The 26,049-nt window shown below is 32.7% G+C and overlaps 1 protein-coding gene and 1 non-coding gene across 2 annotated transcripts; one reads left to right on the top strand and one right to left on the bottom strand.

Annotated features, from left to right (window-relative positions):
- Positions 1-4,376: 4,376 nt before the first annotated feature.
- Positions 4,377-4,459, top strand: TRNAL-UAA (transfer RNA leucine (anticodon UAA)). The gene has a single exon. It is a non-coding gene; the product is annotated as a tRNA-Leu (tRNA).
- Positions 4,460-6,276: 1,817 nt separating this feature from the next.
- Positions 6,277-18,738, bottom strand: KEA5 (K+ efflux antiporter 5). The gene is made up of 20 exons (XM_085718636.1): positions 18,307-18,738; positions 15,354-15,397; positions 14,598-14,665; positions 14,400-14,484; positions 14,244-14,305; positions 13,082-13,157; positions 12,843-12,917; positions 12,209-12,280; positions 11,996-12,079; positions 11,841-11,909; positions 11,662-11,739; positions 11,459-11,547; positions 10,380-10,476; positions 10,250-10,303; positions 9,657-9,752; positions 8,847-9,035; positions 8,675-8,752; positions 7,436-7,480; positions 7,263-7,358; positions 6,277-6,791 (listed from the first exon to the last, which is right to left on the bottom strand). Exons 1-20 carry the CDS (start codon positions 18,530-18,532, stop codon positions 6,753-6,755), a joined length of 1,722 nt encoding a protein of 573 aa, XP_085574762.1. The 5' UTR covers positions 18,533-18,738; the 3' UTR covers positions 6,277-6,752.
- Positions 18,739-26,049: the final 7,311 nt, after the last annotated feature.

The following is a 26,049-nucleotide window of genomic DNA, read 5'->3' as shown; positions in this document are numbered from 1 at the left end:
GGTCAAAAGTGCATTAGTATAGTACTATACAAGTATTATTACCTTCTCCTTAAAAAAAAAGTATTATTACCTTCGTTACCTATTCAAGATATTATGCATAACAATGATAAAATAACTTCAATAAATAAATGTAATTAATGATTATCATGTAGAGCTGTCAAAACGGGCCGGGCCGTTTAGCCTGATTAATTATAGGGTTTGGGCCTTAAATATTGAGCCGAATTTTAATAGGGCTTTTTATCCCAGCCCTAAAAATCCCGGTACCCATTAGGGCTAGCCCGAACGGGCCGCGGGTAGCCCGTTAGCCCGCATAACAAAAAAATCCTATAAATTATATATATTTTTCAAGTAATTCTTTACTTAGTTGATTATCAAAGTAAAAAAATAAAAGTGAAAATTCAATGAATTAACACATAAATGTAATATAAAATTATATTTACTCGTTTCGTTATTTATAATTTTAAAGATCGAATATATAAATATCTATAACCATAACGTATCTAATTTATTTAAAATTGTTTTCTTCGCCGTTTTAGTTTACGACTAGTGTACGAAAATGTTTACAATTTATTTTTGTGCTAGACATTATTTAAACATATTAAAAATATTATTTATAAAATAATTTATGGGAGTATTTTATAGTACTTTTTTATATTAAAAAAATGTAATTTTTAATACGGGCCGGCCCATTAGCCCGTGGCCCGTGTAGGCCGTTTTTCCAACCGGTTTTTTTGGCCCGGCCCGATAAAGCCTGAAGCCCATTAGGGCCGGCCCGTTTAGGGCCGGACCCCCCGTTTTGATAGATATCATGTTTATTATTACAACATTTTTGTTTCTGTTGTTTTCTGTCATCGGCCTCGTTTTATTCCATTTTTAGGTAAGGTTTTCAATGAGACATTTGCATCTTATGTATATTTTTGAGTTTTGTCCTAGCTGACCAAAGTTATACTCTCTTTTTAATGTTGCATATGATTCATGGTGCGACTACAGTGTCAACATAGTTGAGATGTCTTTTTTATATTTAATTCTTTTTATCTATAATCTTGTTTAAAAAAAACATTATGGAGATTATTTTTCATTCATCTTCCACATTTAGTGTATTTTTAAAAAATTGTTGAAACAAAAAACAAAAAAAAAATGTCAAAAGTTCAGACAAATATTTGTTATACTCGTTAAATAACATTGAATAACAGAACAATATACTGTATTGTTTTTTTTTTTTTTAAAAAAAAAGAACGGTATACTGTATGTAATTTTGCTCTTTAATATATTTATAATACATTATGGTTACGACAAAAATGACCATTTTAAAAAAAAAAAACTATTGAGGCATGTTACTGTATTTTGAGAGTGCATATAGGATATAAATGCTTACATTTCGAAAATAGGGGGTATTAATATAAAAAATAAAAATAAAACTATAATAATAGAGATAACCATGCGGTTTTTTAAGAAATGGAGAAGATCTCTACACCCAATAAACAAGGATAGGCAATATACAAGACAGGGACTTTAAATTTACACTTAATCATTTTATGAATTGATGAAATTATTTATTAAGTTGTAGCACATTAGTCAAAATAATTTAGTAACTTATGGTATTAGCTAGTAAAAGGCACACATGGTCTTGACCCAAAAAAAAAAGGCACACATGGTGATCTAGTGGCTTAGAAAAGTTTAAGTACCATATTAAATTCATGTATTTTTTTTTTTTTAGCAAAAACTTCATGTATTTTATGACAAGGTAGAAATGAAATTGCTAAAAAAAAAAAAAATAAGGTAGAAATGAAATCAGAAAAACAACAGGATGAAAATATTTAAACTTATTCATACCACTACATTATCTACCTTTTAGCAAGTGTATTAATTTGTATCGAAGTAATAATTCAATTCGTATCCACATTGACTATTATAATATATTCGTAACAATTTCATTAATATTCAAAATGTATTTAAATGAGAGGTGATTAAGGCAGTTGGTTTGGTTGCAATTTTTAAATAAATAGCAGAAAGTAAATTGTTTTTGTAAGAAATTTAAGATAAAGGATCAGGTCTTTCGAATTATCTGTTCATCACTCATTGGTAATCTACACATAAACCGTATAATTGCTCCTCTAGTTTACGACAATTAACAAAATAGCTCAGGTTAATCCCTTGACTCAGAACCCTCTTTTCCAATTATAATTCCTTAATCCCTTAGGTGAACCTATAATCATCAAAGATTTTAATGTCCTTTAATTTTAGAATTACAACTTAACAACTATTTATCCCTAGATTGTCCGTTAAGTTGAACAACATAAATAGATCAAGTTATAAACTGGTGTCAGCAGTCATATACTCTTTAAGTTCAATTTATATTGGGTCAGAATCATAAAAGCATTAGGCAAAAAATTTACTTAATAAACTAGAATTGAAATATATTGATATAGAGTTGCAAATTACATAGCCAACAAGCTAGAACATAATCATCTATGACCTAATCACAATGGATTTAGTTACTCATAGCTAAAGCATAAACAAATAATATCACTGAAGGATTCATTTCATAAATTGGATTACTGACAATGAGTTTTGATGGTCTCACACTGGTTATCCAGATCTCCAACTCCAAAAATGTCTTTTTCTCTCCAAAAATTCGAACCCTTGTCTCAGAAACACGCATGACTTATATAGGTTTCAATTTTGTATCGCTAAAACTGTGTCACGAGTCTTAAAATTGTGGCCCAATTTCTCAAAGAATTCAAATTCAAATCGGCGCTCCTCCAAAATCTTCTCCCAATTATAGCAAATCATGGCACGACTTTTGTCGAATGAAACTCCTAGATTTGGCAACAAAATTGTACCCCAATGATACAAAATCGTGGCACGATTTCCAATTCCTTGTTTCCTGTTTTTCTATCTTTTTCCAACTTCAGGACCATGCAAATTCATTTATTATACCATACTAAAAATACATGAAAATAACCACTAAACTCATATATGACCTTGTGTCATCACAACCTAAAACTTGCATCGTTATTTGTTCTCAAAGAACAAATTTAAAAATGAAATTTAATAGTAAAATAACACTTACGTCACCAAAGGTCATCTCAAAAGTTCATCTCTGCAGTTAGCAACTAATGAGCTAACTTGCTTGGATACACATTCATTCCACAACTTCTCGCAACATAATTGAGTATTAGAAAGGTTCACACACTCAACATGCAAAAATACTATATTACCACAACTTAAAAAGTCTCTAAGCATCAATCAAAGTCAATATCACAATGTACACTTTTAAGGACTTTTTTTATTATAACGGGGTTTAAGTTAAAGGTGGGATAATCTAGAAAGTAGGTTTAAAAGAAAACACCATGGAGTTAGGAAAATCCTACTGGTCTAAACAAGAAGATTCCCACAACCTATAATGAATTTAAGGTACTAGAGAACTGAATTTACATGACTATGATTGTAACAAAATTTTATTTTATTTTTTGAGCTGGTATTTTTGATAAATTAGCTTCTTTTTTTTTAACTTCTCTTGAGGACAAGCAATGATCTCTCTATTCTCTAGTACCTCTACCCTAAACTTATATTTTTGCTAGTTCCAAGAGCAACCCTAAACTTAAACATTTTACATATTCAAACATACACAAAGCCTAACTCCAAAATAACATTTGGGTTAACAATTCTAAGGTCTCTAGACTTGTAATATGGTTTATCACCGAAACAAGGGGTCTAACTTACAGGCTCAACTTAGCCAAAAAAAAAAAAAGGATAATTCAATAACAACAGGTTTGGCTTCAAAGGTTCAAGGTACAAGCAATTTGTCTCCGTGTGCACATAATAGTTAGCTTATGTTAGAGAATATTTAGCTTTTGTTAGGCTTGGTCCTTTTCTTTTTTGTTCTTGTTTGTTTTTTTATTTGCAGTCTCCTTTTCCTTTGTAACCAAAAAAGGGGTCAAATTGACCAGTTTTAAAGTTATAGATCAAAATGAACTATTACTATAAATTAATGAACCAAATTGACAAATTTTAAAATAATGGGACTAAACTGGACTTTTAAAATAACGTAAGATATCAAAGTGGTATTTAAGTCAATTTTTCTTTTACGAAAACTTATGATTTTCACCTGGTATATCGTATAAATGATATAATAATTTTGTTTATTCAAAAATAAAAGTTATGTTAATCATTTTTAATAAATTTAATAAATATTTTCAGATTTAAAAAAAACAACAAAAAATTAAATAAGTCCACAAAAGTATAAAAATGTATACTTAATCTATTTTGGGTAAATTAAAATGTGTACTCAATTACTTAAACAGAAAAAATGTCGTATAGTTAACCACAAATGGCCGCTAAATAACAAACTACACATGACTATAACAACTCAAGCAGGCTTGCCCGAGTGGTCTAAGGGGGTAGACTTAAGACCTACTGCACTGAGTGCGCGTGGGTTCAAACCCCACAGCCTGCAATAAATTTTTTTTATTTTTTAAGTTTTAAAATTAATTTATGGACTAACTATACATGAATTTATATGTAACTAACCCGTGCATTATTTTTAAAATTGAAATTTGAAGCTCTCTTCCTTTTCATTTTTGTTTCATCTTCTTCACAAATCACTCACTATAGAGAAAGAAAGGTTAGAAAGAGGAAGTTGAAAAACAAAATTGAAGTGGTTAAACTTTGTATAGAAGTAGTTTGTAAAAGCATATAAAAGCATTGAGACGCTTTCTCGATCACTTGCCTTCTCTTCTCACCGGCGCTCTTCTCTGCTGCCTCATCACTTGTTGTCTCCTTCACTCATCCCTCCTCGAAGTTTTCAAACACAATGTGGAAGAGGTCGATAACTCTGTCGATGTAGAATGGATGGCATATTTGTGAGCATTTCGCCATTTGCGTTATTTGAACATTGCTTAGTGTTATCGAATCAATTCTTGTTCTCTTTGGCCTATTTCAGGAATGAATAGCCTTAAAGAGTTGGATCTATCTAGATGCTCCAAAGTTAATGATGCTGGAATTAATCATATCATTTCTAATTCCTAATTTGGGTAAGTTATGCACATTTCCAAAACCAGCGTTACTGCAAAAGGAGTCAAGCTTCTTGTCTCTCTTTAGCACTTTTTTCTTCTTGATTTACCCGTCGATGATGCATCTTTAGCTTCGTTACAGGTACTTGAAAAATTAACACATTGAAATTTAACATCTAAATCTTGATTGGACGAGCATGACAAAATTGCAATGCCTCAACATGAGTAATTGCACTATTCGACTGTCAATGCCTATAGAAATTTCAAAAGTACATTAACAAACCGGAGTCTTTAATCCTAACAATTAAACTAAATTCTTCTTCATATGATCAATGGTCAAAAATAATAAAAGATCCACAATCTTTAATTTTTCATCCATCTTCGGAAAAAAAAAATTGTTGTTATTGTTCGGTCCTTTCGACTATTATTTTTTTTAATGGCATTTCAACTATTGATGTCACTATACTTTATCCAATTCCAAGTATTTATATCCTCCAAGTTCTAAAGCCAAAATATCGGTTTTCAATCTCTTCCATAAAATAAGAGCTTTATTTTATATTTCTCTTCCTTTTTGCTAACTTGTGAGTTGGAGTTTTGATTTAGTGAGGTGGTAAATGATACAATAATTTGCAGCAGTATTATGAAAAGTTTAAACCAAGCAAGCCAAGCAGAAGAAAAACTGTATGTGAATTCGTCAAATTGAACCGATAATATCATTTGTCAAATATTGTTTTTAATTGAAAGTCAATTTTAAATATCAAAAAAGATTACAGCTTCGCTCCTTTTAAATAATAACACTTTCTAAGATTATTTTGTACATACCAAAAAATCAATAAATTATGTTAATTTGAGAAAATTATTTCTCTTTTTCATGAATATCTTAAATTATTTATAATCTCGTTATATAATATGAAGTAGTCAAAGATCACGTAAAAAAAAAAAAAAACAGATAATTTGGATAAAACAAATTTTTTTGTCAAGTAGAAATTCACCTCTCGAGGTAAATAAGTGGGATGTCCGAGGCTCAACCCCAGCCCCAACAACGGAGAGAGTTTCTTCATTTTGCAATAGTGATCTCAAGACTATATATTTGTTGTATTAGGTTAGGAACCATTCGACAATAATCAATCAATCACTTCACTATTTATGGATATAAGATTGATTATTACACATGTTAAGAGTGTTTCAATAAGAACAGATGGAGTAAAATCCCCACATTGATCATTACACATTTACACTTGAATGGTATTGCAAACATCACTAATTTAAAATACTGGTACAGCAGCATATTTATTCATCAAGATCTGTATCCAAATGCTCCATATCTCCATATATGTTACAGTACAATCTAAGGTAAGGTGAATGTTCAAACAAAAGTTAGAGCGAATTCCATTCAAAAATTTCGCAATCATTTCATCCAATAGCAACTTTATAGTAGCAGATACAAGCTAACCAGTGATGTGATTAGATCAGCGTTAGCAACAAGACAGGCGTGTAATATCCTTCCTATATACATTGCTTGCTAAAAGAATACAAAAATCATATGCTTATTATGTACATTCATGAGATCTTCTATTGACTTTCAACGTAAGTGACTATAATGACTGTTTCTTCCGAAACTCATCATTGAACTTGCAACAACAGAAACAATAAAGAAGAAACTTTGATTCCATTGGCCACTGAAATGTATATAATTGCTTGCACTATTCTGTTTGATGTCATAAAAAAGTTGGAAACTCACAACATTCTGTTTGCCTCAATCATCAAAGATTTGCCCTGTTAAGAGTAAAAGGTGGGTAATGTTGTTATACTGTCTATGATTTTGGTACATAGAAATGACATATATCAAGGAGTATTTAACAATTTAGTACCGACACTTCATATTGAATATTGAAGATGTGTCCGGTATCCAACACGTGTCGGTGACACCAACACACATGGTTATCGAATCGTTACCAATGTCATGTTTGGTGTCTGTTGAAGATGTGTCCGGTATACAGAAGATGTGTCCGGTATCCAACATGTGTTGGTGACACCGATACATGTGGTTATTGAATCGTCACCAATGTCGTGTTTGGTGTTTGTGTCCGTGTTTCATAGGTATTTAATGTATGAAACATCATGTATAACAACATATTTCTTGAAATGGAATGTACCAGCCACCAACATAGGAAAAGCAAAGGGGACAAAATCAAGCTGAACATGATAGAAGTTACTTGCAATGACATGTGAGAGAGAGAGAGAGACCTCATTTTGTGTGCCATTTTCTGAAGGGAACCAGTGCATGAGAACACCCAGATTCATGACAGCTGGTATCAATTTAAACAAAAGCGGCGTTGTGACCTGTTGGAAATCATCAAATTTATGGTTAAACAATAGGAATGAAGGAAAGTATGGACACACCTATGATTGAAACTTACCAGACTGAGAGCCGTCGTCCCTAGAAGGAGAAGATACATTTTCCCCTAAAATATTGTAAGTAACGGTTAGCATGAGAAAATGACAATTCATATCACAAAAGAAAGGATAAAGGCAACAAATGTAGAGATAACAGATCATCTATACATCTGTACTAAGGCTTGTGAGTATATTTTACTTGTAATTCTGCCCAGTAAGAAGAAAATTCAGTTACAGGGAATTAATGTAATGTCCCAGAAATATAGTGTGGTCTTCATTTTTTAGGGTCTTTGCAGGACAAAGATCAAACCACTTTCCTACTACTGTCTATATTCAAATAAATACATACACATGACAAATTGCATTAGTTACTCCTTCCCTCTTTCCCTATAGCCTTCATTATTTTCCAAAACGTGTAAACTTTATTCCAGACAGACAAACCCTCTTTCTGCTGATGTACCTTGTACTGCAGATCCATTTGGTAAACAAAAAACCATCATCTACTTTACCATCTACTCTAACTACGGAAGCAGCTTTTGTCTGTGAGGTGTAGTATTCAAGGATGACACTGGAAGAGGTAAGATAAAATCAACTTCCAATATGAAGTTATTGGAAGAGTTCAATACTTTACATTTGCCAGTTTCCTTATTACATCCATCAACCAGCTCTACAGGGAATAAATCTGCTTATTGACAGAATAATTAAAACAGTCTCAGGTTTCTTTAAATACTTGTCGTCCAATGAAATTGATCATATATTTTGGGTATTGTTGACTGTCTCCGATGATCAATGAACATATTTTTTGGTGCAAAACACTGAGGAGGTCTCCTTTCATGGATTTAGCAAGGGATCACCCTTGCCGTTTGCCAATGCCACCAGAGATTGACTTGACTCAACTCTAAAACATTAGATCTATGGTCATCCCACTTCTATGGTCCTCATTCGGGACATTCATTTCCTATGTTAAGTCTTATCCACCCAAATTCTAATAGCTCTTAACTATTGTCAGATCAGATTGCACAAGCCCACAAATCTTTATATACAGGCAAACTAGATGAAAATTAAATGCTTAATTTGAAAGATCGGATGTATCATACTGCATGCACATAAATCATCTACGGAAAGCTATTCAGTAACAATTTACCACATAAGGTCGCCAAACAAAAATAAACAGAAATAACAAAATCTAACTAAGCAGCAGGAAAATCTGTAATGTCAAACTTAATGGAGCAGAGGAAGAGAGGGGGAGAGAGAAAAAAAACCTCAACAAGATGAAGATTTGAAGCACGACTCAGCAGAACAAAAGCAAATTCTCCAATTTGAGCAAGTGAGATACCAACCTAAGTTATCATGGAGACAGGTAGTGTTAACATACGAAAGCCAGTACAGTTAACCGATATAATATACAATCGAACATGTTGGCTATATACTTACAATAAATGCTGTCTTAAGACTGTACCCAAAGGCCTTTGTAACTATAGCAACAACAGCAGTCTTAACAACAACAACCAAAATAACAGATGCAAGCAAGATATCCACATGGTTCCAAAGGAACTGCACATGTATAAGCATTCCAATACTTGAGAGGAAGAGAGCTGCAAAAAGGTTACGAATCGGTTCCACCTGTAGTAGACAAGTACAAATGTATTTTGTTAGGTGGAAATCTTCTAATCTTATTACAAGCAAAATGTAGTTAATAATATTTCAGAAGCACTAAATTATCCAAAAACAAGTCATAAATACTTTTTTCATGGGGCAAAAAACGAATGGAGCAAAAAGGAAGTACAATAACGAGGAGGATGAGGAATCCTTCAAAACAAATCTATGAAAGGGGAAAAAGGTAAATAAAGAATCAATGAATCTGTCTTATCCATCTTCATTTTAAGATACCAACTCCCTTAAAGCTGCTATGAGCAGAATATCGATAATGTCCAATAGAGACATCACAAAACATTTTACAAGCAAATTGCAACAGGTTGCTATAAAATGTGTAACAAAGAATGCATATCATAAACACAAATGGTTAATTGAAAATTAATAGTTAATAATTAATTAATCAATGTCGCATAAATAGAAAACATAAAAGAGTAAATTAAATTTCAGTGAAGTACGTATCTAGGGATTCCAAGATAAACGTGTGTTAAAACAACAGAATATAGAAAAACATTATGAAAGCTGTGTATGCAAGAAAAATATGTTTCATGACTCTGATAAAAGTTGAAAATAATCAACCATGAACAGTACCTGGTCCAAAGTATGTTGAGCAAAGTCTGTTGTAGAAATCATAACACCAGCCATAAATGAACCCAGCTCAAGACTAAGACCAAGCTTGTCACTGCACTGGAAAGCGATTTTAAAACGTTAACAAAAAGTGCATCATCACAAGTAATTAACTCCAATAAACCCATATATTATGACCCGTGTTACACACGACCATTGAGTTCCAAATCACTTTTCTGAAAATACAGAATGGACTTCCCCTGCCATGTTCTATGCATATACTAATAAAGTTCTTTTCAAGTAAAAAAAAGGTAACAAGACCATTGAGTTCTAAATTACTTAGGTAAAAACGCAGGATGGCCACCCCCACCCAAAGTAACAAGACCATTGAGTTCTAAATTATTATACATATACTAAAAATGTTCTTTTCAAATATCATAAGTGCCCTACAAAATAAATTGCAATATGGAATTGCAAACAGATCTTATAACATGAACGCACAACTTCTATGAATAAAAGATGCTGCACTTATTAACATGAACGCACAACTTCTATGAATAAAAGATGCTGCAGAATGATAAGGAGTCACAAACAGCAATGAACATAAGTTTTCTTACCCATGCAGATAACAAGCAGAAAGCAACAGCAGCTAGCTGGTAAAGTTCATTTGTCTGGAGAATGGAAAGAAAAATTAACTCATGAACTGTCAAATTGTTAATATTTCTATCGAATATGCTTTAACCTAACCTGAGATGAGAGCCGCATCATTAGTTTGAGAAAGCGAGGAACAAACGACCAAGACAGTACAGATGTAGCAGTGAGATACAAGGACAATACTAGCAACCTGAGATTAAAAACTGTTAGCATGTAATAAAATATCATATAATATCTTTATATTATATTAGAATATCTCAAAAAGGGATGTTGTTTATTGTTTTGTAGTAATTCAATATCAAGTTATTAATATTATCAATCGTATTTCTTCTTATTCTTCTCCTTCTTTTATCTAAAAACCATAACTTCAATATAGCATCAAACTCTAGTTCAATCTATGGGCCTATCCATGTGCAGTACTCATATAAATATATTGTTAAGAGTCCCACATTAGATGAGATAAGGTCTTAACATGGGTTTATAATCGCCTTAGAAACCGGTTTTGTAAGGATGAGTTAGGCCTAATATAAAACTTAATAGATATTATAGGATATTTTATTATATTCCAACAAAAACAAATTTGATCATATATCAATGACATGTTAAATTTAGGGAAATTATACTTGGAAGTTGGAACTCTCCCCTATTTCCCACAGAAAAGCCTACATTCATTCAAACTAGTCACATAGAGGCCATATGCAAACTTTTGTTCATTTTCTTCTTATAAAATCCAACACGATACATCAAGTTTCCCAGTGCTTTGCTTTCTAATATTAACATGCACATTTGTGCCGGAGCTTACCTACAAACTATGTCTCTCCCGCAAGTATGTTTTTACCTAGTTTAGCAGACAAAACTCAATATTTCTTGTTAAGTTCCATGTATTTTAGGCCAAAGTTAAGTTCAATATTTCTTCATAATGTGCAGTGTTACTAGGATTTTTTATTTAATGTACTGCTAAAGTTAATTTGGACAAAAATATTAGAAAGGTAAAGTGTACCGTTAAATTGTAGTCAAGCTCGGATGAAAGCAGAAAGTTGTAAAAGTATATAACATTACAAGATTCAATTGGCTTATATCAAGTGAACACTTGTTTTATTAATCATTAAGCAAAAGGGAGTTTATCAAATTACGCAAAATTTAAGACATAAAATCCAGATGGACAGACTTACAGTTTTCCCATTGAAATAATCCCTTGTAAAAGACCACTGTTACCACCCAAGACAGGGAGCAAAGCAAATAGTAAACCCACTGCACAGTCCTGATATAAAGGTCATAGAAGAAAGAATGGTATTAAAAATTAGATGAAAACTTCAGAGTACATTACTTCATGATATCTTAACAAGTTTAATATTCAACTCAACAGGAAAGATACCTGAAAAATAAGAGTGCCAATTGTAACTTGAACATGAAGAGCATTATTAGTATTCCGCTCCACCAAAAACTTTACCACCTGTAAAAAGGTGAAAGTAAATAATGAATCAGTTTTGGAATCTGTTGCACTATCAATAACAATATATATTTTAAGTTTCAGGAAATGGGGTGAAGGCATACCACTGCTGTTGATGACATTGACAGAAAGGAACCAACAAAAACACCCTCAGACAATTTTCCTCCACATAACTGTAAAGCAAATTTCCAAAAATTTAGTATCCACTACAACACAATCGTATTGAAGACCATGTCATTAGCCACAGTCAGCCCCATACCATGGCAAGAATTCCGCAGAGGAACATGAATATTACAATTTGAAGCAGCCCTCCAAGAACAGCAACAGGCCCCACAGCTTTTAACTAGATGGATAAAGATTTTAAAACAGATTCATATTAAAAAATGGAAATGGAGAGAAAATAATTTATCAATCTGCCTCCACAAATGTGTGAAATAGTAAAAGAAGTTTTGGCAAGTCAGGAATAGCAAACCTTTGCCAAGGAAAACTCCAGCCCCAGAGCAAACAGAAGAAATACTACCCCAAATTGTGCGACCGTCTCCACCTGTAGAAAAATGATACCAAAAAAATGGTTAACATGATTAACACCACGACAATAATTACAACTCATATTGAACTTCAAAGTTCAAAAACCCAATGGAAATATTATTATTCTTGATTGTTTCTTTAATTGACGAGTAGTTATTCATGGACTACCAGAAGTTATTCTATAGGAAAACTCCAGTTACACGATGCAGTGCTTATTAATGATACCAAAACTCCTAACCTATATACACCTTGCTGGTTAAAAATCTGAGTAAACTAACAGCTCAGTTCCTTAGTAAGAAATATTTAACTCCTAATGGATGGAGAACCATTTAATGCTGGAGGAAACTAGTGATGATCATCATTACAAATGGTACTCATATGGACTATGTAGTATGTAGGAATCTTCAAAGAAAAATATATAATAAAATAAAATTTTAAAAAATAAATAAATTAAACGTAATCTACAAACACAACAGTAAGTGAGGCCACAAAATTGAAGAAATTAGAGTAGGCACTCTTAAAATTGATCAAAGCTTGCTTCAGCCAGAAATGACAGTGAATCACACAAAGCAACATACCTGAACCATTTCACTAATGAATTTCAAACCCCCTGGTCCAATAAGGGAGCCTGCAAGAAGATAGCCCACAATAACCTACATATAATAAAATAAATAAATAGATGTAATCCAACATTCTGCTTAGGTCACTTGACACTAGGATCACCTCAAAAAGATCACATCATATAACTAAAATAGAATTCAAAGACGGAAACCAACTAGGAAATTATATAAAGCAGGAAGGAATAGTAACTACAGACCGGTTGCCCCAAACAGGAAAAGACAATTCCACCGATGGCGGCAGAAACGATGATGACCACCAAATCTGATATTAGCCTGCACGAATGCGAAATTACTAAATTGTTATTAAATCTCTTGAGTAAATTGCACAGACTGCAACGACAGAAATATCAAAAATACAGAACAAGACATTAACATCTAACAATAACAAATGCATTATGCTCATAATAAATTTGGCAAAAAGGAGTTGTTCAAAATATAAATAAATCCATCATCATGTGATACCTAGAAATTAAAGAAAACTATTCTCTCATTTATTCTTCCAACTGAAGAGCAAAAAAGAAAAATAGAGAGAAACACGACTATTTGATGATTCACTCGACTAACAGTCTACACAACATCATGTTAAAATATTCCACAATCCACAAATATAGATTCACAAAACAAAGCATATGCTGTCCAAGTTTACAGCTTGTGGATCGGAGCAGAGGAACTCAAAACTGGGATCATCGGGTGCGGGATGGTCCATATTTGAATTATTTGGGCAAAAAGATAAAAGCACAAACAGGGAACCTGGTGCACAGAACAGGTGAAAAAGAAAAAACGAATAAATGAAAGAACCTTTGTTCTGTGACTCTGTCTGCACAGAACAGAGGAGGAAGAGTGACCAGAAAAAAAATGCAAAAAGAAGAAAGAATACCCTTAACACTGGTGGGTGGGAGGTGGGACGATGGCACAGGCTGTGGTCACTTTGCAACACAAATAAAAAGAGGATAATGTGCAGATAAAGCAAACAACGTGAAGAGAAGAGGGGAAAAAAGGGTTTTTACTGTTCTAAAATGCCTATGTAACAACTCTAATTTAAGGGTATTTCCCTACTTTACGGTTATTTCAGGATTTTCAAACCCTCCACATTGTAGCACCCTTCTAGCAGTGCACAAATGACAAAACATACAAAACCAAAAAGCCACGGCCGCACCTCCATTCTGGTCTGCACCGTCGCATATGGAAGGCAGCTAGCCACTGTTCTACTACACCCTCATCCCCACCACAATCTAGCGCTATTGACAAAGTTTAAAGCAATATGTAAAACAATTTATTATTCATCAATTAGTCAACCAAGTTGATGAACTATTCCCTGAATAGTAATTAAAAAGTTAAAAATCAAAGATAGATATCAACCTCAAATCGACTTGAAGCACGGGATATTTGGATTTCTTGTTTGACATCACAAAGACATTGTCCTGCCAAGCAATAGCATATATAAGTAAGAATGATCAAATATAAAAAGATGTATTTAACATCATAGTAGAGAACAAAAATCACTTTTAAGCACACCTTTTTGTCAATCAAGGTTGTCACATCATCAGAATCCTCGTTTTCCAAAGAGAACACGTCTTGAAGCTGAAATGATCTTGTGCCACTGAGGAAAATAATTATTTAAAAATAATTAAAGTTATGGCACATGAATAAAGTTACATCTGAGTATCCATTATAAGAAGTAACCAAGAAATTACAGCAAACATATGGTCATACTTTCCCTCACGCGTATCATTTCTCTTAGCTTTATCATGAGTAATTTTAGCTACAGTCTCCAATACTCCCTGCAATAGAATACCAGGGTGTCAACTCATCTTTGCCTCTTAAAAAATTATGAGAATAATGTTTACATGCAAACCCGCTTAACTAGGGGAAAATGGTAAGATCTCATAACATACTCAGCATATCTTAGACTAATTTTTTACTACCTTATTTTATTATTTGTCCCTTGTTTTGTTTTATTATACGTGTAGCACTACACTTGTACTGAAGCTAATTATTAGTATAAATAGGACTACTGGGTTACTATCTTTTTTATTTTATCATCATACATCATAACAAGATATTCTTATTCTTTTGTATTGCTTCACTTTCTATTCCTCTTTTCCTACAATAACATTATAATTTCTATAGAAAGAAGCCGAGAAGTTGTAGTTAATCCCACAATAGGCAAAAGTTTGATGGTTATTACTTTAAAAATAAGTAGCTCAAAAAACATTGGAATTGTGCATACACCTAATATACCAGAGGAATAGAAAATAAGATGAAAAGCTCATATTTTAACGCTAATAGATACTAAGAAAGAAAAAGAAAAAAACCAATGATTCTTTAATTGAAGAACAGGAGATAATTAAACGTATCGATTAAGATTTGAGTTTGAGGGGCGGGGAGGCATATCCCAAACACAAATTTGGTTCATTTAAAATATATTATATGAATTTCAAATTGACAGGTATGTAGTATCAGACCTACCTGCTGATCAGCCACAGTGCTATTGAAGCTGTTTTTATCAGGCTCTGTTAAAGAAGAAAACAAGCAATGAGAATAGTTTCCAAACTAAATATAACAAACATATAAGCTAAATGATTCACTTTTTGAATGCTGACAACTGAATGTAAAGTTTTATCTCACATGTCACTCTCAAAAGTAGCTAATATTTTCAACAACAAAAAAGAGAAGAGAGTAACATTAAGACTATGCAATAGTAAAGTACAATAACTATTATATAAAGGGAAATGTTATATAGATAAGGACAGATCACATCCATGCCATGCCAATGTATACAACCATGACATGTACACTTACAAATACATAAAACATCTTTATTTAAAAATAGAAAGGCATGGATTCATAAGCCCTGTGTCATTAAGAGGTAAGGCAACGAGGGAGAAATGCAAATTATGCACATTCTTGGGGCTCTCCAGCGGAAATCGGACCTAATTCCCATGCATTGTATATTCATTGGGGCTACCTTATGCCCAAGAAAGATAAGAAACAAAATGAGGCAGCAAGCTGAAGTGTAGATGCAAACTATCAAGCAATGACATCGGCTACTTGTGGGCTCATCTGACTCAAATAGATACTTCAGGAGCTTGGATTTTGGAAGGTGACACAAATGACACCCATCTATATAAATCGAGCTACATTATGTATTTCCCTTATATCTAGTATTTCATGTGAGGACTAAGCAAACAGTTGTCATTTTGTTATATATAGAATATATATTATATAAAGACATCGTTATTAGTATTGCTAACTCAAATGATTAATTGGACGATGTTTTCACTACTTGGTATTCTCTTTCGCAATAGACTACAAAACTAACTTGGGATCCTAATTAAGCACATACACACCTACAAAGTTGTTAAAATTTTGGCTATTAATTAAAAAAAAAAAAATCATGTTCCTAACCTTGCACTTTAAAACCTCAATTTCAAGAACTCAAACTGCATTTTCTAAATAGCACCAACACTTGGCAGTGTCTGATACAAAACGATGCCAATGACAAGACACCGACACATGTGGTTACATTCAATCACATTTACTCCCTCCAGTCTTAAATATAAACAGAAAGATATTAGACCAAATACATGTACCTTTTTGCTTATACTTAACACAAGATGGAGTATTAAAATATCACCAAAGTTTACATGTGTGTTAGTGTCATTGTCGTGTTTAGTATCTGAGCCAATCCTTCATAGCCCATTTATCATTGCATATTCAATCCAACTAAACACATCTATAGTACTCCAAAACTTCCCAACTAAGCGAAACCACTGCATCAATCCATTTTCTCATTTAAAAATAAAACAATAGAGTCGCAAACTTTACTACCCTATAAAACTATAATCTCAAAAAAAAAAAAAAAAAAAAAACAAAAAACAAAAACTACAACGCAACCATCAATTTGCTAAAACATTAATTATTGATTGAATAATCACGTTCATAATCTTTCAATTTTACACCATTAATTTTAAGAACATGAATCTCGTTTTCTAAGTAGCACCAACATTTCAGTTTGAAGGCATGTCTGCTGTCCGATACGTGTCAGTGTCACTGAAACGACACTGACACGTGTAGCAAAATTCAATCACTTCCATTTTTTCTAGTTTCTTAAACTATTACTGGCATCTACGTGTGGTATCTACTATTACTGGCATCTATGTGTGGTATCTACGTGTCAGAGTTGTGTCTAGTATCCGTGTTTCTGCTTTGTAGCCAGTTTTCAAATGCATATTCAATCCAACAAAACCCACATCTATATCGCCCCAGAACAAAAACGACGCAATAAAGAAGTCGCAAACTATATCTACCCTATGAAATTGTCATATCCAAAACCAAACAAAACAAAAAAAGAAAACTAAAATGCAAAATTAAATATAATAAGTCCCTGAACTACATAAAATTCATCAATTTAGTCTGAAAGTATAAAAGAATCTGTCAATTTAGTCTCTAACATCTTAATAGCAAAGACAAAATTGACAGAATCTATATACTTCATGGACTACAACAACAATTATGAAGCCTTATCCCACTAAGAGGGGTCGGCTACATGGATCGAATTACGCCATAATGTTCTATCATAAACCATATTTTGGTCAAACTCATCAGTCTTAAAGTCTTTCCTAATAGTTTCTCTTATAGTTTTTCTAGGTTTTCTTCTGCCTCTAGGAATATATACTTCATGGACTACCTATTATATTTACATAGTTTAGGGACTAATTTGAAGTGAGAGTGATAGTTTAGGGACAATTGGCCAATTTAGATTAACAGCTTATTTGCAGCTTAGAGCACAAGTGCTTATCAGAATATGCACTTATATGTAAGCTTGCATAAGCTATTTTTACAGCAAAAGAGAAAATAACATGAAATTGTCTTTAATAGTGCTATAAAAAAAAAATTAAAATACTATAAGTTGTTTTATCAGCCATATTGAAGAACTTACGAAAATAAGTTGAAAAAAGCTTATGAAAATTGTCATAAGCTATTTTCATAAATTTTCCCAAACAGTCGCACAAAACTTACGCTACAAGATAAGCTCAAATAGGCTAATCCAAACAGACCCTAAAATGATTGTCTATTCCAGCTAAACCATTGTATCAAACCATTTTCAGAAGTGGCAATAAAAAAGCCGCAAACTCTACCTACCCAATGAAACTATGATCTCAAAAAACCAAACCAAACCAAAACCAAAAATTCAAAATTAGAAAAACGAAGATAATAAGCGATTAAGCTATTAATTATGTGCAATTATGTGTGTCGGTGTCATGTCAGACACTCCTTCAACCAGAAGTCTCGGTGCTACGAAGTTTACAATAAAAAAAAAAGTCGTAAACTTCACCTAACTTATGAAACTATGATCTCAAAAAACCCAAACAAAACCAAAATACAAAATCAAAAAAATGAAAAAGAAAAAAAATCAAACCTTCAGGTTGATCATTTTCAGAAAACTCTTTCTCAAGAACACGATCGAACATTTTAGCCAAAGAACCATCATTAGATTCAGGAGAAGTAGAATTAAGCATGTTACCATAAAACCTATCACGCGTTTCCTTATCGGATCTACCAGAAGAACAAACCCTAGCACAACAGATCACGATCACGCAACAACACCATAATCCAAAGGCACTCCATTTCTTCTTCGGTGCCATTGTTCTGTTGTGTGAGTTTTTAGGGTTTAGGGTTAAATTTGGGAAATTGATTTGGGGAAAAACATGAACGTGAATTGAAATGAAAATTGATATGAATTATGAAATGAAATGGTTTGTTTGGATTTGAGATTTTCTGTTTTGTGCTGGTTATGGTGGTTTTTCTAGTTTCTAGTTAGTTGTTGTGTGTGTAAAGAGACTTTGTAAATAGAAAAATGGGTACTTTTTTCATATATATTTATATTTATATATGAATTTAATTAGAGAAGAAAAATAGTTTTGGGTTTTTTTTGTAAGTTTGTGAACATTATTTTCTTTATTTTTCAATATTTTAATTTTTAAATTTTTTAAAAATAAGATTATTTTTTTAGTTTAATGGTGGTGCCCAAAATAATTTTGCACACACAACCAATTAAAGACATTTCAAATTGCCACGTAAATTAGAAATATTAATTGATGTGGCGATTCTAAATGTTTTGATTGATTGTGTATGCAAAATTATTTTGAACCGTCAACCGACCACCATTTTTTTTTGACAAAAATAAACGATATTCATTCATTCAAATTGATAGAGTACATCGATACAATACAAATCCAAATTCGCTAAAAACAAAAAGGATGAATCTGTGAACAAACTCACAGCATCCATGTTAATAGCAGGCAAAATATCTATGCCTACAAATATGACTATATTTATGTCTCCATAATACTCATGTCTCTGGATCTGCAACGTTGACGCCGCCAAAGTCATTGTCATTGATCGGATCTGCACTTGCTCAAAGTTAATCTTTCAACCTGAATCAAATAAAACACCGCACTAAGACGGGAAATCAAAAACACACCGCACAAAGACGGAAAATCAAAACAAACAGAGTCGTTCAAAGACGACGAAATCACAAAAACAAACGAAAGAAAAAATATGTGAAATCACTTATTCAATTAGGATAGTAGGAAAAACAATTCGGATGAGTGATTTTTGGGTCAAAATTGACCCTAAATCACCCCTCTAAAAAGAAGAAGAAAGGGGTGACGGCTAGGGTTTGAGAAGGAGAGAAGAGAGAGGGTTTTTTTCAATCAACCGACCACCATTAAACACTTAATTTTTTGTGTGGTGAAATAAGATTTAATTGACATGGACGACGGTGTAAAAATATGGTGACAAGGGATTACAACCGTAAGATAAATAGAAATGTTTTAATATAAAAATTAGAAATGTTTGACTTTTTGTTGTGATAATTACCGCACATGGAAATTAAACTCAAAATATTATTATGTGTAATAAATATTTTTCGACGGCTTCGATGATTGAAGTTAAGAATCGGTATGATGAAGAGATGGATCTCTCAAAAAAAAAAGAGATGGATGATACCACAATAGATCGTGAAAAATTCAATTTGATAAATTGGATGATTTAAGTTTGTATTATTTCTTAATAAAATTTGACTTTTTTTCATTCATAAAATGAATTACAATGTTTCAATCGCATTTTCAAATCAAAACTTAAAAGAAAGCAAATAAATGTCATTTATGTCTTTTAATTAATTTCTTTATACAATTATTCTAATTCTAGAATAATGATAAGATAAAAATTAAAATATTCTTCTTTTTTTCCAAAATCAAAATTAAAATATTCTTATCAATATCCCTAGTAAATTTTCATCAAAGCCTCTAATTAATAACAAAAATTCAATAATTAAAACATTATAACTATCATAAGAGATAAGTAAAGTCTGAGTCAAAATTATTTCAGACTTTACTTATTTCCGATTGACCTCTAAATTATCATGGTTTCTTCCCTCTGAGAGTTGGACGGTTAACCATAAAAAAGATAGAACCAAAATTGTTTACGCCTATGACTACCTCAATTTTTTCCCAACTCTACACATCCTCAGCTAGCATTTGGTTGCTCCAATTTCTTACCTTATCCACGACCTTTGAGGGAAGTGTGTTGGCGACATGGTGACAATGACACATTATGCTAAATGTTGATGGTAGTGCCTTAACGAACCCAAGGGTTAATAGGATTTACTCTTTGTTGGAAAATATATTTAAAGAAAGTCATATGTATTTTGATTCCCTCCATGTTGTTCAATTAGTGGTAAAGGAAACACGAAGGTTCCATCATTATGCCAACCTCTAGGAGATCATTTGAAATTATTTGGTTAAGGATTGAGATATATCATGTCACCACATTCTTACAGAAGAAAATTCTTTTGCAAATATTATTGTCAAGTTGAGAGCTAATCATATGGGATCTCTCGTTGAGTAGTTATCTTGTCTATCTTTGGCCCTGTCAGCAGATGTTGTAGGAACATCTTCATAGGATGTAGTTTCTCTTTTGGTTTTTTTTTATTTCTTTTCTTTTATTTGTAACCAAAAAGGGTTTACGTGACTTCCTTACCAATATTTCAATTGTCGGCATTTGAACTACAAAGCCAAAATTGGATTGATATTCGAATGGAAGAAGATTTTTTTTTTTAAGAAGCTAAAATTGAATTATATAACCAAACAACTTTATTTTTCCCGCATAATTAAGGAGTGCTAGAGAGAAGTAAAGAAAAAGTGCAGTTACGTCAACAAATGAAAAAAAAACATTATAAAAGAATGCTAAAAAAATCTTTATTCTTGAAGATTCATTCAAAAAAAAAATCTTTATTCTTGAAGATTCTAACATTTCTTTCTTTCCATGAAATTCAAACAGTGGAACACCAAATCAAATGAAGTATATCAGTTTGTATTTTCAGAAACCCCTCAAAACACTAAACTGAGATAAGTGATTCGGGATACGGTAACGAGCATCCATGTCAATGTCTAGTCAAATCATAAACATCGATCCAAATATGACGAAACCAGTCGGAATGAGGAAAAAGATGAGCCGCGTCCTCCATGTGACCACAACCTCCCACGCAAGACTGAACAATAGCTGAAATCACCGCCCTCTTGAACAAATTGTTTTTCCTTAGAAGGCGATTGCGAAGTAAACAACACCACACAAAAAGATTAACATTAGGAGGAACATCTCAAAGCCAAATTATATGATTGTCATGTGCAATGTTTTTGTTGATTTGTTGATGGTAAAAAGATCATGATTGTAATGGAAGAAGAATTTTAAGATAATATAATGGACCAAAATGAATAAAATGTTCGTTTTTTAATGCATTATTTGTAACTTTATTTCTACATGTTTAGTGAATTGATATGCTCACAACATTTGTTAGACGAAATATGAATTATTTTATCCAATCGCTCTTTGTTGTAATTGTTGTTTTTGTTCTTTACAGAAAATGCATTTAAAAACTATGCAGTAATTGTCTCAAAAGCACAGCTCAAGAGTGATAAAAGGTTGTAGGAGCATTCGATATATTCAAACATGTATTTCCCATTTCCCATCATTTAATTTGTACAAGTTTCACTAGGTTCTATAGAAATAAAAAAAAAAAATTGTGCAATAGCTATGCACTAAATGACTAACTATATACAAAAATTATTAGATGTTAAATTAAACTTTCTCCAGTCACATTTATAAATGAAAACCACCATTTTAGATTTATTGAATAATTAATGTATTTGATCAATATATAGACTAAATATATTAGTTATTCAATAAATCTAAAAAGTTGTATTTTGCTTATAAATGTGACCGGAGGAAGTATTTTTTTTGCAATAGTGTGTAATCTCATAATTTTTTCGAAAATATATGATTACATACATCTAGGTAGGGCTGACAATGAACCAAACAAACTCGATTAAAGTTCGTAATTCGATTTGACAATTGATTTGTCGAACTTGGTTCATGAACCAAATGAGCCGAATTTGAGCTGAAAATTAAGTTCGTCAACTAATTGAGCTGAACTTGAGATATATGTAGTTCGACTCGTTTGGTTCACGAGATGACTCGACATATATATATATATATATATATATATATATATATATATATATATATATATATATATATGTATGTATAACACTTAAAAAAATATTTTAAATTTTATAGATAAATGATCATATATATAATATTTTAAAAACTAAGACAAACACTTAGCAATAATAGGATAAAAATGAGCTACATTAAAATTGATAGACAACGCCATGCACAATGTTGTTGTAGTTTTTAAGGATTTCAAAACTAAAATAGTCCTGCATAGGAACATGCATGAAAAATGGAGGATATGATTATCGATAATAGAGAAACATATGACACAAGAAAGCAAAATTGGATTTGGTGGTTGCATACCGGTGTTAATTTCTATGTGTAATAATAGTCTTGTCCAGTCCATTAAAAACTGGTATAAATTCCAATATAATTTATACGTAAAAAATTTCAATTTTTTTGACTTTTGAGTTACGTGGTTCAAGTGGCTTTACTTATTTTTATATCTAAAATTATGTGCTTTGAACAAACGAATTGAACCTAATGAGCTGAACCAAACTGTTCGTGAACTTTAAACGAGCCAAACTCGAGCTGAAAAAAAATTCGTGTCAAGCTCGAACCGAGGTTCGGACCAAGGCAATTCTTAACGAGTCGAGCTCAGACAAGTTCGATTCGACTCGGCTCATTTCCAGCCCTACATCTAGGTATAAACTTTTTACACTGTGAGTAACTAATATCCCTCTTCCTCTATTCTTTTTTATTTATCAGATTTATAAAAAAAAAATGTGTTCATTAAATTTCAAATATGTTTCTCGATATATATATGATAATATATGAGTAGTTGAAACTTATAAGTTGGATGTCTCATTCCTTCAAACAACTCCTTTGTACAAAAGAGAAATCATCTTTACATTTTGCAAAGCTTATTATATTGGACTCTCAAACCTCACCATTCCCTTTTCCAATTTCTTAAGTTGTGTATGAAGGAAGAAAAGTATGCGGTTTGCCTTTCAATCAAAAATACATTTGGTAGTTGTGTCTAGTTTCTTTCTTACTTTTGGACAGTTATCAATTTCTATGACATTGAATATTATTAGTTAGTTCTGCAACTAACGTGATGCTTTTTTGCTTTTGACAAATTGGATTTACACATATCTTTATCAGGCTTCATAATTCATATATAACTTTCCATTAATTTGATCACACTAACCTTCCCACTTGGTAGTTAAAAAATTCAATCAATGTTTAATGAACAACGGTGTAAAGTTAACTAACAACTAATTTTTTTAGTGTGTATTCTGTTCTCTTTCAACTATGCTTTTGCTAAAAAAATAAACGGAAATGCAAACAAGTATTTTAAAGACATTTGATTAGAAATTTAAAATAAAAATTTTATTTTGAGATTATGTATTACATGAAACATCAAAAAGCAAAACGTTATCGATCCTTTCTATTTTTAAATCTTTAACAAGTATCCTTTGTTAACAAGACTCAAAGATTTTTTTGTTAACAAGTATCCTTTGTTAACAAGACTCAAAGATAAATACATCAAATAAAACAATTAGACAAAGTGTTTCGTAAGTTTGATTTCATCTGATCTTTCTATTCGTTAGCGATCTAAATTCTGTTGTGTAATCTTATGTAGGTTGGAAGAATGCATGCGACTGTTAGGAGAACTTTAGTGCTAAAGTTCAAGTCAATGGTGAAAGATACTGATGTAACATCAAATGTGGTTTATCGAGAAGTGTTTCGTAACATATCATAAATTGTGTTGTTGTATTATTTATCTGAATTAAAATCCTTCACATGGTATGATTAATGTAAAGACTTATTATATGACTTATTTCATTGACATCTTATAAAAGTTTTTAAATTTACTTGCAATATGACCCGTGCTTCAACACAAGTCGGCGTTCTAGTCTTATTTTCTTTCCACATGCCTATTGCTTCTTTAAGGTCTCATAGTTGACAAAAGAAAAGTTCAACTTCCAAGGTATATTGTGACATTATTTTTGCTGACAAGTACATATTAATTGTGTAATGTATGAATATATTCATATTGATAATATTTTTATCTCTAGCATAACATCATACAAATTGGATAGTGCAGTTGGTAAATTCAGTCATAAATAAATATGCCGACCACGTGACCGCATATAGGACCAACACAATAGTTCGACCATCAATGCCCTGGTTTTAGGGTAGACACACACCTAACTCGACTAATACTCCTCTTTATAGTTCATTGTACTTGATCAAGTTCTGGCCAAGGTAGCTTTATGATAGTGGAGCACGACGATACAAGAGTCTTCAACGAGGGTGATATTTGCAAATACTTCAACTCTCAAGTCGGGTTTAGAGAGGCGAGTGAGAGATGATAAAATGAACATGCATCTAAGTTTCTCCAAAAAGGAGAGATCCTTTTATAATAGGGATATAGTTCATTTTTTTTTTGAAACGGCAAAAAATTATTACCAACAAGCCCGTGCAAGGCGCACTAACAAGCTTGGGTGGAGAAAAAAATACAAAGAAGGGAAAATCGGTTGCCATACATAATGCGGCTCGAACAAAAACCCCTATAAAAAACCACCCCTATACAAAGGAACGAACCTTCAAACATAAACACCCTAAAGCAAGAAACCGTAAGTGAGGCCGACATATACATGTGAGATATCAGAAGCATATCCCTGCCTCACCACGAAACCACCAAAACATGCCCATGAGCAACAAAAGGCAGCAACCAACCAAGCTACAAGTCGCACCCGTCGAAATAGATAAGGCTACTACCGGCCAGCAGCACAGAAAACACAAGCAGCCGCTGCACCAGCTTCTGCGAGCAGCAAGCACGGCAGACATGGCAGCAGACAACACCAAGACGGACAGCAAGAAAACCAGAAACCAACCAGTCATGCTGCTGCTAGCCGAAACACCAAAAACCCCCCAGCTTGCAAAATCACACCCGAGTGCAAACCCTCCGAAGACCCCAAAGAGGATTCCAACTCCATTCAAAAAATTGGCACACCGGAATATTCATCCTACTCAACAACCATCTCCAAGCCAAAACTTTAGCATCCTCCACCAACTTATCCACCTTAAAATTTAAATCATTAAAAATTTTATCGTTCCTGGCTTTCCACAAGACCCAAACGGTAGTCAACCAAATCAACCCCAAGCCCTTCCTAACATTCTTATTTGTTTCCCCCACAAACCAACACTCCCAATGGATGAAGAGATTGGGAGGGATGATGAATACGCGTTCTAACCACCACATCAACTTATTCCACACCGCCTAAGCCACATCACAGTGAAGGAAAAGATGGAGAACATTTTCTTCCCTTCTATTACATAACACACATGATAAAGGCACATCCGGGGGTAACACATTTCTCAAAGCAAGATTTGTTTTGGTCGGAACACGATTAAGAAAGACCTTCCAAGCGAAAGCCACCACCTTGGAGGGCGCCGAAACCTTCCACAACAAATCAAAGACCCTCTTCTCTTCCTCCCTCCATAACACCTCACCAAGAACTAACCCCTCCAACCTCATATATGCCGATTTCACCGTAAACACCCCGGTCTCCTCAAGATTCCACCTCCACACATCGGGTAGATTTGACAACCTCACCACTTCCAAATCCTCCTTAAG

This window comes from Medicago sativa, chromosome 6 (assembly GCF_051527215.1).
Source record: "Medicago sativa cultivar Bolivia chromosome 6, Bolivia_mono, whole genome shotgun sequence".
In the NCBI taxonomy this organism is placed as follows: domain Eukaryota; kingdom Viridiplantae; phylum Streptophyta; class Magnoliopsida; order Fabales; family Fabaceae; genus Medicago; species Medicago sativa.
Note: the sequence above shows the minus strand (reverse complement) of the source record. Positions and strands in the feature narration are given on the sequence as shown.